This window comes from Bombina bombina, chromosome 9 (genome assembly GCF_027579735.1).
Source record: "Bombina bombina isolate aBomBom1 chromosome 9, aBomBom1.pri, whole genome shotgun sequence".
Classification (NCBI taxonomy): domain Eukaryota; kingdom Metazoa; phylum Chordata; class Amphibia; order Anura; family Bombinatoridae; genus Bombina; species Bombina bombina.
This window is the reverse complement of record NC_069507.1, coordinates 131,701,923-131,715,157: the sequence shown is the minus strand read 5'-3', so window position 1 is coordinate 131,715,157 and position 13,235 is coordinate 131,701,923. Positions and strand designations below refer to the sequence as shown.

General features: G+C 39.9%; 1 protein-coding gene across 1 annotated transcript in view; it reads right to left on the bottom strand.

The window, feature by feature from the left end:
* Positions 1-13,235, bottom strand: part of LOC128640069 (glycine N-acyltransferase-like) — a 275,216-nt gene that overhangs the window by 204,109 nt on the left and 57,872 nt on the right. Inside the window, exon 4 of the mRNA XM_053692394.1 lies at positions 12,645-12,771. Within this exon, the coding sequence (XP_053548369.1) occupies positions 12,645-12,771 (127 nt within the window). The remainder of the gene's footprint in view (positions 1-12,644; positions 12,772-13,235) is intronic.

The window sequence follows — 13,235 nt, the reverse complement described above, 5'->3', positions numbered from 1 at the left end:
AGTAGTATCGTTGCCAGAGGGATCTCAAGAAATTAACAAATCTAGGATTAGTGTGAAAATATCGAGGGAAATAAAAACTAGGCGTTTGTGTCCTATTCTTTAGCCCAGAAAGAAGTGACAAAGAAATAATTGCATGGTCTGAAATAATGATATCTCCGATTCCTGCCTCTAATTCCTGATTGGCCAAGCTCTCCGCAATTAAAAATAGGTCAATTCTCGAAAAGGTACAGTGTGCTTTAGATTCGCAAGAAAATACCTGTTTATCTGGGTTTTTTAAACGCCATATATCCAATAATTTTAGCTTTGCACAAAATAGTGATAGATATTTTGCATTCTTTGCGTTAGCTAATCTATTTTTATTAGAGAATCTATCAAGTGTCAGAGATAAGGTAGCATTAAAATCACCCCCTAGAATTAAATTTTCAGCACTAAAAGGAAATAATTTGATTTGTATTTTCTCCCAAAATTCTCTAGAGAACTTATTTGGGGCATATATGTTACAAATTATCAATTTAAAATTCTTTATAGACACATGAATTAAGATGTATCTTGCAGCCGGATCTATTTCTACCTTATCTATTTTATATTCTAACTCTTTGTGAAACAGAATAGCAACCCCGCATTTTCTAGCACGACCGGTTGTAGAGACTACTTCCCCTACCCATTTTATCTTCAATTTAGCCGCTTCCTGCTCATTAAGATGTGTCTCCTGAAGGAGAACAATATCTGGTTTATAGCTAGCCAAAGTTTTAATAATCAATTTACGTTTAATGGGGGAAGATATCCCTCCTATATTCCAAGATAAAATCTTAATACCTTCCGCCATCTAAAATCCGGCTAATTTAGCCATTTTACAAGAGATAATCCGCTCGGGGTGGGTTGAGGGCATGGGGCGAGGGAGGTAGGGGAGGGGCGGCGGCGGAGAGGGGCGAGAGAGAGAGAGAGAGAGAGAGAGAGGAGAAAAAAAAAGGGGGGGAGGGAGGGGGAAAGGGGAAAGACATAATACATAAAAGGTACAAAAACAACAGCCTCACAACTTCTATTGACATATGTTCCTTATTATCTGGGAGAGAGAAACACATTTCCACATAAGACAGCCTTACCATTGTGTTAAAACTAGAACTTTACCCTGTCTCTATAAATTTTTTAACATCTGCTACCTCTTCAAAAGAAACTTTAGTACCTTTGTCCTCAATAATTATACGTGCTGGATATACCAGTCGAGCTTTAATCCCTTTATTTATCAACTGCGAACAATATGGGGCCATTAATTTCCTTTTGGCAGATGTCTCATATGAAAAGTCTTGAAACAACAGAATCTGATTCTTTCCAAATATAGGAGGATCATTATTTTTAAAAAGTTTCAATATTTCAACTTTATCTTGAAATTTTAGTAATTTAAAAATACAGATTCTGTTCCTCGAGACTCCATCCGAGGAGGATTTCTTTTGGCCCAGCCTATGTGCCCGTTCTATCGCCAGGGGTAACAACTCAGGGGCAATCCCTAACGTTTGTGGTAATGTAATTGAGGTGAATTTCAATAAATCCTCAAATTCTGGTGTTTCTGGGAGACCCACTATCCTAATATTGTTCCGCCTGGATCGATCCTCCAGATCCTCCAGGCGTGACTGCATACTTTTAATTTTAGCATCCTGTTTCTGAATTAAGTCTCCATGAATATGAGTTATATCTTCAACCTCAGATATTCTAGTCTCAGCCTCAGTTAGTCTGTTTGAAAACTGTCTGATTTCAGAGGACAATGAAACTAATTCAGCAGAGATAGTCCCTAGTTCTTTCTTAATTACATCAAACTGAGGAGAAAATATATCTGTTAACTGTGAAATCAGTGTATGTGAATCAGAAGACATTTTACTAATTTCTGATGAGCTATCCAAACTGGAATCTGATATTTTACTTTTTTTATCTTTTACTTTTACAGGCATTTTGGGTGAATTCGACTTCACCTGAGTGATAAATCTATCCATAAAGGATAGAGCAACAAAAAAATAAATCAAGTGCACTTAAAGTGAAGACCCACACAAAAAAAAATCACAAAACCCCCCTCCCAACCGTTCCCCCTATATATATTCTCAAACTTATTATATAGCAATTATACTAGTGTTACTACATAGTGCTTAATAGTGCAAAGTAGTGCGTATAGCCTGAAAGTCTCTACTACCCTATCCAGATGGTATTAGCTTTTTTCCTTTTTTTCCCTTCTTTTTTTCTCTTTTTTTCCCCCCTTCCTTTTTGTTCCTTTTCCTTCCCCTTTTTTTCTCTTTCTATCCTTTTCTTTTTTATATTTCTATGAGCTTGCCTCCTTCCAGGTAGAACTGCACAGGGCTTTTAACAGATCCCTTATAGCTCAGTTTTATCTCAGATTTGTAGGGGCTTATATAACACTTCAGTCCTGGTTTACACACCCAGTTTAATTACCTGCAGCTAGAAAGAACACAGGACATTTTTTTTTTTTAATTAAACTGAAGCGTTTCGGGGTAGTTCGCCCCTTCCTCCGACAGAAATATATATATATAGACACGCAGATAAAATGCAATATATATTCTTATAGACTATTCCCCTTAACCCTCTCCTTAACACACTCCAATATGTGACCAAAATAGTGTGTATCAAAAATAGATCCCCAACAGGTGGGAGGTCTCTAGTGAGTCCCCACACAATGAATGGGCTAAGTAAAAAACAATTGGGGTGGAGGACTAAGTACAGTCAAATTAAGGCAATCAGCAAAGGGGCTTATTACATAGTTATTACACCTCTGTTTGTCCACAGAAAGCTTCCATAAACCTAGATCTAATTGTTAGCTCCTCTAAGAGCCAGAGAGTATACAGAAAATGTATAGGAGATTAGAAAAATACACAGCACCTATAGCAAACCTTATTACACATTACTATGTAAATATAGGCAGACAACCCCAATTTAACACATTCAGGATCTCCCTGTGAATGATGGGGTTTGACCAGACTTGTCTTAACAGGTTAATACATAATTAAACATATTAGCTATCCCCTCAAATCTCAATTTACATAATGCATCCCTGGAAATACATTTCTAACATTTCTTTATTCACACATAGAATTAGCCACTTTCATATATTGCCAATATTGTCCTCCGCATCTATGTGGCAATCTGAGATTCTCTGTAAGATGCTCTTCACTAGCAGTTCGAAAGTCTCACATATAGGGATAGCACTATTAGGGCAAAAGAATCAGTATCCACCCTGACGTGGCAAAACCAGTTCACTGTAAAGATATCCCCTTTTCTTTTCTTGTGGTCTAACAATAGGAAAAAGTACAGACACTATGTCTATTAGCTAGAGAGTCAGCCTCTCTCCTTCAGCTAATGTCTAATGGCTACCGTTAGCTAGCGGGCTTCTCAGTTCTATGGTAGCAAGGCAGGCGACGGGAGATTTTAACTTACGTGCCCCACTCTAGACTTCTCCTCTGTGTCCAATTATGGCCGCAAGTACCTAGCAGCCCGTTCCTCTGCCTGTGTAACCCGGACACTGCTCCGATACTCCAAGTAGAGACAGCCTGGGCACGAGGCGTGACTTGATTGAGAGATCTTCACACACCTTCACTTCTCATTGGTAGAATTAAAGGGCTCGACCGCAGGGTGGCTTCCAGATTGGTCGGCTCCCTTCTTCTGCTGCGTCGCTGTTCTCACAGCTATCCGATATGGCATACACCTAGAGCAGGAAGAATCCTTCACCTTGAGCGAATCCTAGGAGGTGTAACCAACCCACAACGGGTACCGCTCTCCTTCCCTGGTCACAGCTCGGTCCTCTGCAAGCGCTCTGCTCCAGCCACCCTGTAATGCCTCAGTGCCGCTGTAACCGTGCCGGACCAAGTGCACCCCAGCCCCGCCAGCTGAATCCTTACGGTTTGCGGAATAGATATGTCCACAGGCTTCAGTTAACAGGTATAAACGGCATTATTTAATTTGTTTCTCTCTAGTCCCGCTTTTATTTTTAAGGGTGAGGTTGCGGCTCGGACTAGAAGCCGTAGAAAACAGTCTTTGGAGGTTTTCCAGCCTGGGCCAGGTTTTATTCGGCCGACTCCCTAGGATGCAGCATAGCACCAGCAGCGGGAGAAATGGCCACAGGAGTTCGTTGTGCACAGCTGCTCAATCTCCATGCACCACGCCAGACTCAGCGTGTGCTGCTGAACAGCTCCTCCCACCGGAAAACGGAGACATATGTCCTCTTTCATGCTGTTGTTTCGGTTGAGGCTCCGGGACCCTCTTATTAAAAAGGCCTGAGGATAAAGAAGTGTACTGGGTGTCTAATCAATGTTTTTTTCTATTTCCCGGTTGAAACTAATGATCTCTGGGTTTCTAAAATCAATGCTTTTCCTGTAATCTATTTTTCAAAAGGATGACATATGTCCTCTTTCATGCTGTTGTTTTGGTTGAGGCTCCGGGACCCTCTTATTAAAAAGGCCTGGGGATAAATAAGTGTACTGGGTGTCTAATCAATGTTTTTTTCTATTTCCCGGGTCATATAAATGATCTCTGGGATTCTAAAATCAATGCCTTTCCTGCAATCTATTATTCAAAAGGATGACATATGTCCTCTTTCATGCTGTTGTTTCGGGTGAGGCTCCGGGACCCTCTTATTAAAAAAGGCCTGATGATAAATAAGTGTACTGGGTGTCTAATCAATGTTTTTTTCTATTTCCCGGTTGAAACTAATGATCTCTGGGTTTCTAAAATCAATGCCTTTCCTGTAATCTATTATTCAAAAGGATGACATATGTCCTCTTTCATGCTGTTGTTTCAGTTGAGGCTCCGGGACCCTCTTATTAAAAAGGCCTGAGGATAAATAAGTGTACTGGGTGTCTAATCAATGTTTTTTTTCTATTTCCCGGTTGCAACTAATGATCTCTGGGTTTCTAAAATCAATGCCTTTCCTGTAATCTATTATTCAAAAGGATGACATATGTCCTCTTTCATAATGTTTTTTCTGTTGAGGCTCCGGGAGCCTCTTATAAAAAGGCCTAAGGATAAAGAAGTGTACTGGGTGTCTAATCAATGTTTTTTTCTATTTCCCGGTTGCAAATAATGATCTGTGGGTTTCTAAAATCAATGCCTTTCCTGTAATCTATTATTCAAAAGGATGACATATGTCCTCTTTCATGCTGTTGTTTCGGTTGAGGCTCCGGGACCCTCTTATTAAAAAGGCCTGAGGATAAATAAGTGTACTGGGTGTCTAATCAATGTTTTTTTCTATTTCCCGGTTGAAACTAATGATCTCTGGGTTTCTAAAATCAATGCCTTTCCTGTAATCTATTATTCAAAAGGATGACATATGTCCTCTTTCATGCTGTTGTTTCAGTTGAGGCTCCGGGACCCTCTTATTAAAAAGGCCTGAGGATAAATAAGTGTACTGGGTGTCTAATCAATGTTTTTTTCTATTTCCCGGATCATATAAATGATCTCTGGGATTCTAAAATCAATGCCTTTCCTGTAATCTATTATTCAAAAGGATGACATATGTCCTCTTTCATGCTGTTGTTTCAGTTGAGGCTCCGGGAGCCTCTTATAAAAAGGCCTAAGGATAAAGAAGTGTGCTGAGTGTCCAATAAATGTTTTTTTTTATTTCACAGTTGCAAAAAAATTATCTATGGCTTTGTAAAATCTATGCCTTACCTGTCATCTATTGTTCAAAAGGATGCCATATGTCCTCTTTCCTGCTGTTGTTTTTGTTGGGGGTCCGGAACACTATTCTAAAAAGGCCGAAGGAGAACGACCTGTACTGTACTTGGTGTCCAATCATGTTTTTGTTTTCAATTTCACGGTTCATAATAAATATCGCCGTGTAACTAAAATCAATGCCATACCTGTACTCTGTTGTTCAAAAGGATGGCATATGTGGTGTTTCATTCTGTTGTGGTTGTTGAGGGTCGTGGCCGTGGGACAGCGTATAAAACGGCTGAAGGAGAACAACCTGTACAGCCTTACTCCTCTTTTTAGGCAGGCCAGCTCTTTGCATACATGCCTACAGACTCTGTAACGCATGCCTCTTTTAGGGAGAGGTGCAGCCATAATGCAGGGTCAGAACCTCTGCCTGCAACTGTTATACTCAATTTTGCGAAAGGAAGTAAGCTTACCATGGTTCCCTGCACGCACGTATTGTTGTTATATTTTGGTGAGGGTAATCATGATGGCCATGTAGACCACCACCACTGAGAGTCCTGGAAGTAACAGGGATGAGATGAAAGAGCTAAGAATAGTAGAACTTGAAACAACAGAGTTAGCCATGGGTGTTAGTGCAAGCCCGCTTGGCTTTTTTTTGGCTTTGGGTGCAGCTATTCATGCAGGCCATATAGAGCTGCCACCATTCGGTGTTGTATCAGGTATTAAACTAATAAGAACATTACTACCAACATACAGCCAATGAAGGGCCTTATGAAGACTGAGGAAAGGTTGGATTGTAGTATTTGGTTAGGCTAATCATGATGGCCATGTAGACCACCATCGAGAGTCCTGGAAGTAACAGGGATGATGAGATGAAAGTGCTAAGAATAGTACTACTTGAAACAACAGAGTTAGCCATGGGTGTTAATCCAAGACCGCTTGGATTTATTTTTGTATTGGGTGCAGCTAATCATGCAGGCCATATAGAGCTGCCACCATTCGGTGTTGTATCAGCTATAAAAATAATAAGAACTGTACTATCAAAATACAGATAATGAAGGGCCTATGAAGACTGAGCAAAGGTTGGATTGTAGTATATATATTTTTTTTTTAATAATTTTTTATTGAAGTCAAAGAAAGACTTCATTTTTATTATAGAGTATAATACATGTATTATAACCAAAAAGAAAAGGTCCTCCCCTAGTTATATGAAAAGAAGATTTAGATAACTATTTAGAAAAGGTTAGGGCTAGGGAGGGAAAAGCTCTATAGTTTTATGGGGAAGGGGGATGCAGCGGGCGAGAGCCGCTCAAAATAGAGTTAAAGGGGTAGGGGGGGTGGAGGACGGAGCCAATTAGAATGTCAAATTTGTATATGTACTGGGGGTTCAGAACTTCAATATACAACAGGTTGATGACTTCTGGGTGAGCTCCTCTCCTGGGGGATTGCCATCTATAGGTGATGTGAGTGAAAGGAGTGGGGATGGGACCCGCGGGCAGTATATACCGGCGGTAAAGAGGGGAGAGAAGCTCAGCAGGAGCAGATAATTTGCACTAATAACAGTTTAAATCATATAATGTTACTGTCTCCTACGTTAAATTCAAAAAATATAAACTGTAATAGAAGTTTCTCTAGTGGTATATACATTCAAGACATTTGCATGCAAGGGCAGACATAACTAGAGAACAAGAAACAGAACTTACATAGGTCTTCACTGAACATAAGGAAGAGTAATGATGGACATATCTGAACACGTTATGAACTATAATAACAAGTCTGTGCGAGCATGATCCGTAAGAGAATTAATAAGTCAAGCAGTGATAGATATAGCAGGACTGTGAGATTAAACAATAATTTGAATTTGTGGTTGTTGTAGTACTAAAGTCATCATTTACCCCTGACTAGTTATATAAAAGGTACACTGGCAAGCTATACGCAAGAGGCAAGGCAAAGTCAGGGCTATGTAATCAATACCAAGTGACCATATTTGCATATGACTGCATGTGAGATGCAAAAAGTATTATAGAAAGCCCCAGACCCACATGTTTGGTAAGGTAAAGCATAGCATCTTTAATACTAGAGACATGATAAGGCACCAGAGAGGAAATAAGAGTGTATCTCTTACCCAAGTTATGTGTGAGGGGGATTATCAAAAAAAAAAAAAAATATGAAGCGTGAAGGACTCCAGTATGAACCCCTCTCCTAGGGAGATGCCGACTATAGGCGATGTGGGAGAGGGAGAAGGGATATGACCCGCAGGCAATAGATACCGGCGGGAAAGGAAGGAGAGGGGCCCAGCAGGAGTAGGCGAATTGTCCCACTGATACCAACTACTTAGGGAGCATAGTCATCTAGAAAAATAAATGTCATAATGTAGTATTAAATATCTAGAAATACAAAATATCAAGCTTCGGGACATTGCCCTAAATAGCACCATCACTGAATAACAATACGGTCAGTAGGGAATATTGGCAGAAGAAATACCAAGTACATAACTATTCGGCTGTTAACGTGTATCTTAGCCTTAAAAGATTCCCAAATGTAAGAATATATGGCAAACCGAAAAACATTACAGTTCTACCTAGGGTTCAGTATAGGGCTTATATCATGCAAAGGTGCATATAAAGGTATGTCAGCGAACATATCTATAAATATATGATATTCTGCTTCCTGGGAGAGCTATAATCCACCCATCCACCTTCAATACAGATGCAAACATGTAATGGTTGAAAAACTTATGGGCATTTTAAACTCTGTATAGCAATCCTACACTGTGTGAGAAAAGAAGATTAGAAAGAGAAACATTCATCTGCCAACATAAGCCATATTATTAGCGCGTTATGATCCAAGGTGAGGAAAATGCTAAGGTCTCACTAGGAAAAATAATATGCATAAAGGTAACAATTGAGTGCACAACGCCTTCAACCCTGTAAGACCCCTTATTTGAAGCTAGATTGGAGAGCTAGTGTACATAGTTTTACAGGAGAATTAGCATAGAGCAGTACACTGTGGAGATATAAACATAGAGCTAGTGACTGTTTCTTTAAATAAGCTCAAGCAGCTCCATAGAATACCCGATAGAAAAAAGTCCCTGTAATATATACATATAACCTCAAACATTATACATAACTAGCAGTAGGCACAGTCCTCCCACAAAACAAAACCCCTAATTAACATGAGATCCGAGGAGTTGCTAAGTATGCACAAGTAATGTCCAGAGTGATGGTGGAGATGACGGCTGGATCTTTTAACCAGCTCCTGTTATTGGGAACCCAGGGGGTACAGTCATTAAGAGGCTTGAACAGTCCAGTGAATAATATAGGTTTCCGGTGCGTATTGTGCGGTCATGTTATTATTTTCCTAGTGTACCCATTAGGTGGGAGCAATGTTCAGACAAAGCAAAGCTGTGTAAAATGAAATGCTACTGTCACAAAAACCTGGTATCTCACGCTGCGCCATGCGGTTAAGCAGGACCGCTAGAAAGTAAAGTATCCTCCCGGATCGAAAGGTCCCACTAGTAACCCATTAACTGCTACGGGAACCAGTACTCCGGATCTGTTTGACAGTCTCAGCGCTACCGCCCCAGGCATGTCTTTGCTGTGTCTTCCTAGTTTACTGAGAGTGCAGTCCTGGGTTAGGTAGATTCGTACCTTCTTCTTGTATATAACGGCCCCCTGCATATCATGGAGTTTCTCATAGCTAAGATGCATAGTTCCTTTAGTGCTGCCTCCATACTCCAGGTCTCTCAAAATTGCGATCGTCGCTTGCTGGTAGGCGCCATGAGAGAGGACCACACTGTACCGTGGCTGGCGCATAGCCCTGCACCGTGAGGCTAACAACTCTCCGGTCTCCCAAGCGTAGGCAGACGTATCCTCCCCCATGGCAACAAGCGGCAGCTCCACTCCACAATGGTCCGGCAAGTTATGTACATGCTGTAAAGTGCTCCGCTTTGACTCATTCCACAGCAGGTCATAAGAGATTGTGGCTGGGATAGAAAGTGTTGACTCCTGACACACTGCCTCCATGATAGTAGCGGCTTGTATGTGGTGCAGGTCAGCTGTGCTTGGGAGCTTCGGCTTACTGCTTACAGAACCAGGATGACTATAAATTAAGCTCTGTCCAGATTGCCGATGCAGTGGGCTATCAATAGAATATTGTGCAAGTAGTGAGTCTGCCGCCTGAGCCGCATTGAGAGGGTCACAGCTGGGTAGGACTGAGACGCCATCTTTATTGCGTATCTCCGAAATTGCAGACCTCAAGCTGAAAAACTGACTGTCCGCCTTAACAGTCAGGTCTTCTAATAAAGAAATAAAGTATGCAGGGAGCATCTCCATCCTGAGGGTAATGTAGGGAAAAGATATATAGGCTCCCAAAATGGCAAAAAGCAAAGGTTTAGTAGTTAAACATCAGGAGCTCTATAAAAGTGTGTCTTGGCGCTTTGGTAGTTGGCTCCGCCCCCCGGATTGTAGTATTTTGTTCGGCTAATCATGATGGCCATGTAGACCACCCGTAACAGGGATGAAAGTTCTAAGAATAGTACTAATTGAAACAACCGAGTTAGCCATGGGTGTTAGTCTAAGACCACTCGGCTTTTTTTTGGGTTTGGGTGCAGCTAATCATGAAGGCCAGATAGACCTGCCACCATTTGGTGTTGTAACAGGTATTAAACTGCAAAGAACAGTACTACTTAACACAACCTACTTACCATGGGTCCCAGAACATATGTTTGGTTATTATATTTTGTAAGGGTAATCATGCAGGCCATATAGACCTCCACCGATAGGGTGAGTATGAGTAACAGCTATTAAAATGCGAAGGACATTACTAATTAACACAACATAGTTACCATGGGTCGCAGACCAAGAGCAGATGTCTTATTATTATATTTTGTATGGGTAATCATCCAGGCCGTATAGACCTCACCAAATAGGGGGAGTTACAGAGATTAAAGTGCTAAGCATGGTAGTACTTAAAACACAACCTAGTTAAAATGGGTACCAGACCGCATGTCTTATTATTATATTTTTTCAGGGTAATCAGGCAGGCCATATAGAACACCCCCAATAGGGGGGGGGGGAACAGGGATTAAAGTGCTAAGAAAAGTACTAATTAACACAAGCTAGTTATCATTAGTCCAACACTGTTTGTCTTGATGTTATACTTTGTCAGGCTAATCATGCAGGCCATATAGAGCTCCAACAAAAGGGGGGGTAAGAGGGATTCAAGTGATAAGAAAAGTTTTACTTAACACAACAAAATTCCCATGGGTCCCAGACCACGTGTCTTGTTGTTATACTTTGTCAGGGTAATCATAACCGCCATATAGACCTCCACCAATAGGGGGAGTTACAGGGCTGAAAGTGCGAAGAACAGTACTACTTAACACAACCTAGTTGGGTCCAAGAACGCATGTTTAATTATTAGACTTTATCAGGGTAATTATATATCTAACAAATCTATCTATTTCTCTTCTATCGATTCTATCTAACTATCAATCTATGTATATCTATCTATCCTATCTATCAATCTATCTTCTGTCCGGGATGTTTTGAGATAGCCACTTTGGGAATGTTAGTTGATTTAGGCCCATTATGGCTTAAAAGCAGACTCTGCATAAACTATGTAATTTTCCATGGGAGTTTTGCCTGGGATCCCCCTCCAGCATGCGACAGTCCAGGTGTTAGTACCCTTGAAACAACTTTTCCATCACTATTGTGGCCAGAAAGAGTCCTTGTAGGTTTTAAAGTTCGCCTGCCTATTGAATTCAATGGGTTCGCGAACAATACCGGAAGTTCGAGTCCGCCGTTCGCGAACCGAAATTTTAGGTTCGCGACATCACTACATATTGACTGACATTAGAAAGCAATGTAACCAAACAGATAAAAGTGCTATCTGCTTGTTATGAGCTTCTTATTCTATTTTCATTATTTTTTATGTTTAACCAAACTTTTCCTTTTCTTTTACTGAACTCTTCTCTGAAACTGCAGATATATTACTTTTGTATTTTCCAGAAATTCACTTATAACCTAATAAGCTACGTATCTACATTTTTCTAACAACTTGCCTCTAACCTAATAAGTTACACAAACATATAACTTTGTTTTGGCTTTTCTCGTAGATTGTTTTCTAAATATCTTAAAATCAAGGCCTCTTTGTCTAGTATTATTTCTCCAACCCAATTAGCCTCTGGACAAATTCCAAGAAAGCATATCTTACTAATTCTAACATAGAGAACCTGTTTTTTTTAGCAACCACTAATCACGTGACATTTATTAGCCAATCATTATCAGCCAGTTAGCTCTCTGCTTTGTAAGGAACTGTAATAGTATAACAAATTCATGTAGATGAAAATGTGTTAGTCTTGCGTTGCTGTGTTTTGTGCTGGGACACTGTTGCAACAGTGTAATAAAGATTACCTCTCCTGAGGTGAGCGCTTGTTTGATAAATATCTGGTCTGGACCTCTATATCACTGCACCTGAGACAAGCTCACTCACGACAAGCTCAATCAAAGCTAAAAATTAATAATGAACACGTTAACTTTAAAGGGATAGTAAACTAAAAAAAAAATTATCTTATGATTCAGATAGCGCAGCAATTTTAAGCAACTTTCTAATTGACTCCTATTATAAATTTTTCTTTGTTCTTTTGGTATCATTATTTGTAAAGCAGGAATGTAAAGCTTAGGAGCTGGCCCATTTTTGGTTCAGCACCTGGGTAGCGCTTGCTTATTGGTGTCTAAATTTAGTCATCAATCAGCAAGTTCTATCCAGGGTGATGAACCAACGGGTCGGCTCCTGCTTTTTCAAATAAAGACAGCAAGAGTACAAAGAAAAAGTGATAAAAGGAGTAAATCAGAAAGTTGCTTAAAATTGCTGCTCTATTTGAATCATGAAAGAAAAAAAATGGGTTTAGTATCCCTTTAATAAAATAATAGCCTAATTGATAAACACAAATGCCCACTATTCTAATAATTCCGCTGTTTAAGTCTCACCCTGTATCTGAAATTGGTGGCTCCAGTTTATAGTCTGTGGGTCTTGCAGCATTTCACTCAGACTTTGTTGATCTTTGCTAAACAGAAAATATGTGTTGGTGTATTGGTCTGTGGGATCCATCATGTCCTGGAAAGAAACACATCAACAAACATTTCAAATAAATCTACAGAGAGAAAAATAAATAAGGATGATCAAACTACTGAATACCGAAACTATATCAGTAATGGATCACTTAAAGGGAAACAATACCCAATGACAAGATGAATATATGTGCAGCCACCAATAAGCAGCTAGCTCCCAGTAAAGCAGTGATGCTCCAAAGCCTATCTGGGTGTGCTTTTCAACAAAGGATACAAAAAGAACAAAACAAATGACATAACTGAAGTAAAACTATAAAGTTGCATGTTTTGTCTGAATTATGACTTTACTGTCTCTTTAAGCGCTTCAAACCCCAAAATAGCTCCTAACTCTTATATTTTATATACATATGCTATATTTATTTATATATACAGTAAACTCTCAGTTAACCAGAACTCAAGCAACCAGAAAAAAAATATCAAAGATACTGTACATTAAAATGAACACTAACT